This window comes from Rhinopithecus roxellana, chromosome 14 (genome assembly GCF_007565055.1).
Source record: "Rhinopithecus roxellana isolate Shanxi Qingling chromosome 14, ASM756505v1, whole genome shotgun sequence".
In the NCBI taxonomy this organism is placed as follows: Eukaryota; Metazoa; Chordata; class Mammalia; order Primates; family Cercopithecidae; genus Rhinopithecus; species Rhinopithecus roxellana.
Window position 1 is genome coordinate 89,178,656 of NC_044562.1, and position 2,876 is coordinate 89,181,531.

The 2,876-nt window shown below is 50.1% G+C and overlaps 1 protein-coding gene across 1 annotated transcript; it reads left to right on the plus strand.

Annotated features, from left to right (window-relative positions):
- The first annotated feature begins 523 nt into the window (after positions 1–523).
- LOC115893291 (60S ribosomal protein L29-like) lies at positions 524–1,171 on the plus strand. Its single transcript, XM_030917015.1, has one exon. The coding sequence runs from the start codon at positions 565–567 to the stop codon at positions 1,030–1,032; it is 468 nt and encodes a 155-aa protein (XP_030772875.1). The 5' UTR covers positions 524–564; the 3' UTR covers positions 1,033–1,171.
- The last annotated feature ends 1,705 nt before the right edge of the window (positions 1,172–2,876 follow it).

Below are 2,876 nucleotides of genomic sequence, written 5' to 3' on the forward strand. Positions count from 1 at the left end.
GCCACCCGTTGGGCCAATAGACTGGTGGAGCCACCGGGGGCTTGGACTTAGCTCACCTTCTTGTGTTCTTAGGTGTAAAAGGCAGAGAAGCCTGATAAGAGCACTCCCGGTCAAGAGCACTCTGGAGGTCGGCAGCCAAGTCCAGACAACTCCCTGCATACGCTCTACAGCGCTCTCCCTGTGCTCAGGCTCCAAACTCCCCTTGAAAATGAGAGAGATGGCCGGGCACGGTGGCTCAAGCCTGTAATCCCAGCACTTTGGGAGGCCGAGACGGGCGGATCACGAGGTCAGGAGATCGAGACCATCCTGGCTAACACGGTGAAACCCCGTCTCTACTAAAAAATACAAAAAACTAGCCGGGCGAGGTGGCAGCACCTGTAGTCCCAGCTACTGGGGAGGCTGAGGCAGGAGGATGGCATAAACCCAGGAGGCAGAGCTTGCAGTGAGCTGAGATCAGGCCACTGCACTCCAGCCTGGACGACAGAGCGAGACTCCGTCTCAAAAAAAAAAAAAAAAAAACGTCCGGTTCTAGGAGCTTCGGGAGCAGCGGCTAAAGGTGCAGACATGGCCAAGTCCAAGAACCACACCACACACAACCAGTCCCGAAAATGGCACAGAAATGGTATCAAGAAACCCCGATCACAAAGATACGAATCTCTTAAGGGGGTGGACCCCAAGTTCCTGAGGAACATGCGCTTTGCCAAGAAGCACAACAAGAAGGGCCTAAAGAAGATGCAGGCCAACAATGCCAAGGCCATGAGTGCACGTGCCGAGGCTGTCAAGGCCCTCGTAAAGCCCAAGGAGGTTAAGCCCAAGATCCCAAAGGGTGTCAGCCGCAAGCTTGATCGACTTGCCTACATTGCCCACCCCAAGCTTGGGAAGCGTGCTCGTGCTCGCATTGCCAAGGGGCTCCGGCTGTGCCGGCCAAAGGCCAAGGCCAAGGATCAAACCAAGGCTCAGGCTGCAGCTCCAGTTTCAATTCCAGCTCAGACTCCCAAAGGTGCCCAGGCCACTACAAAGGCTACAGAGTAGGTATCTCTGTGTGCCAACGTGAGGACAGAAGGACTGGTGCGACCCCCCACCCCCACCTCCGGGCTGCCATCTGCATGGCGCTGTGGTCCTCCTGTGCTGTTTGTACAAATAAACCTGAGGTAGGAAAAAAAAAAAAAAATGAGAGAGTTGAGAGATAACCACAGATTCCCTAAGGAGGTTGGGAGTTGCTTATAAAAGACACATTAATGGCTCCCTCCAAGCATGAAAACAAGTCATCATTGTCATTCCAGTTTGGGGAAATATCTTCAGCTCAGCTCTTGAGTTCATGGTGCTAGGAGGGCCAAGGACACAAGAATGTCCCAGAGCCAAATTAGGGTCCTCCACCTTATAGTCTGAGATGTCACTTTCCCTCCCTGAGCATCATAGGTAGGACAACATGGATATTTAAAAGCCTCCTCATCCGCACTGTTGGAAGAAGAAGGTGGGGCAGGCATCTCTCTAACAGCCAGCCAGTTATTGTAGTTCCCTCTACAGGACTTGCCTCAGGGGACAGAGGGCAGATTACACAGAAAAAGACAGCCACACTCTTCCTGATGATGTCAAGGACTGGCATGCTCCATGGCTTTCCCCTGCAGCTCTGCAGGTTCTTGGCATTTAAGAAGCATCATGGACTACTGGGACAAGGTAATTGGGTTGAGATCTAACAGCTGGTGTTATACATTTTTCTCTGCTGGAACCTGTAATTTATCCTTGGCTGTGTCCTCTCTCTCAGTCCTTACAATCAGCCAACCACCATAGATTCTGCTTCCTCCCCACGACCAGTACCTGTTGCTATGATCACACTAATGGCCCCTTAACTGGCCTCCCTGCCTCCATTTTGGTCCCTCCTCCAATTCCTCCACACCCTGTGCAGGGGGAATTATGGGAAATGCAACAATGACGATGTCTCTTCCTTGTTTAAAACCCTAAGCACGGCCTGCAAGGCCTTCCTTGATCTCTGCCTGGCTCTCCAGCCTTATCTCCCACTATTCTCACTCTGCAGAGAATACTCTGGCCATGTTGATCTGTTATGGTTGCCCTTCACACTCATGTGTCACAAGAATTCATTTTTTGGTGAAAGAGAGAATTTGTGGCTATTATGATCATTGAAAGTTAACAAGCCCCTAATTGGACGCACCCACAGAAAGGGGCTGAAATGCGGGTCCAGAAGGAAATCAGAGCGAAGGCCTAGACCTCCTCTACTCCTGATTACTCTAGGATAACTAAAGGAATCCCCCAAAAAAGGGGGCACTACAGGACTGAAAGAACAAAAAAAGAAGCAAACCAAAAAAGATTAAGTATTATTAGTACCTAAAAAGCAGCGATTTTCTTCTATTCAATTTCTAGTGCCCAACACAATATCCAGTGCACGGCAGATGCTCAGTGTGCTGGCTTCATGTCCCCCTAAAATTCGTGTCCTTCTAGAACCTCAGAATGTGACCTTATTTGGAAATGGGTCATTGCAGATTTCTTTAGGTAAGATGAGGCCATACTGGCATAGAGTAGGCTCTTAATTCAATAGTGACTATTGTCCTTATGAGAAGAGGAAAAGAGACCAGGCGTAGTGGCTCATACCTGGAATCCCAGCACTTTGGGAGGCCGAGGCGGGTGGATCACTGGAGGTCAGGAGTTCAAGACCAGCCTGGCCAACATGATGAAACTCTGTCTCTACTAAAAATACAAAAATTAGCCAGACATGGTGACACATGCCTGTAATCCCAGCTACTCAGGAAGCTGAAGTGGGAGAATTGCTTGAACCCAGGGGGAGGTTGCAGTGAGCCGAGATCGTGCTAATGCACTCCAGCCTGCGCGACAGAGTGAGACTCTGTCTCAAAAAATAAATA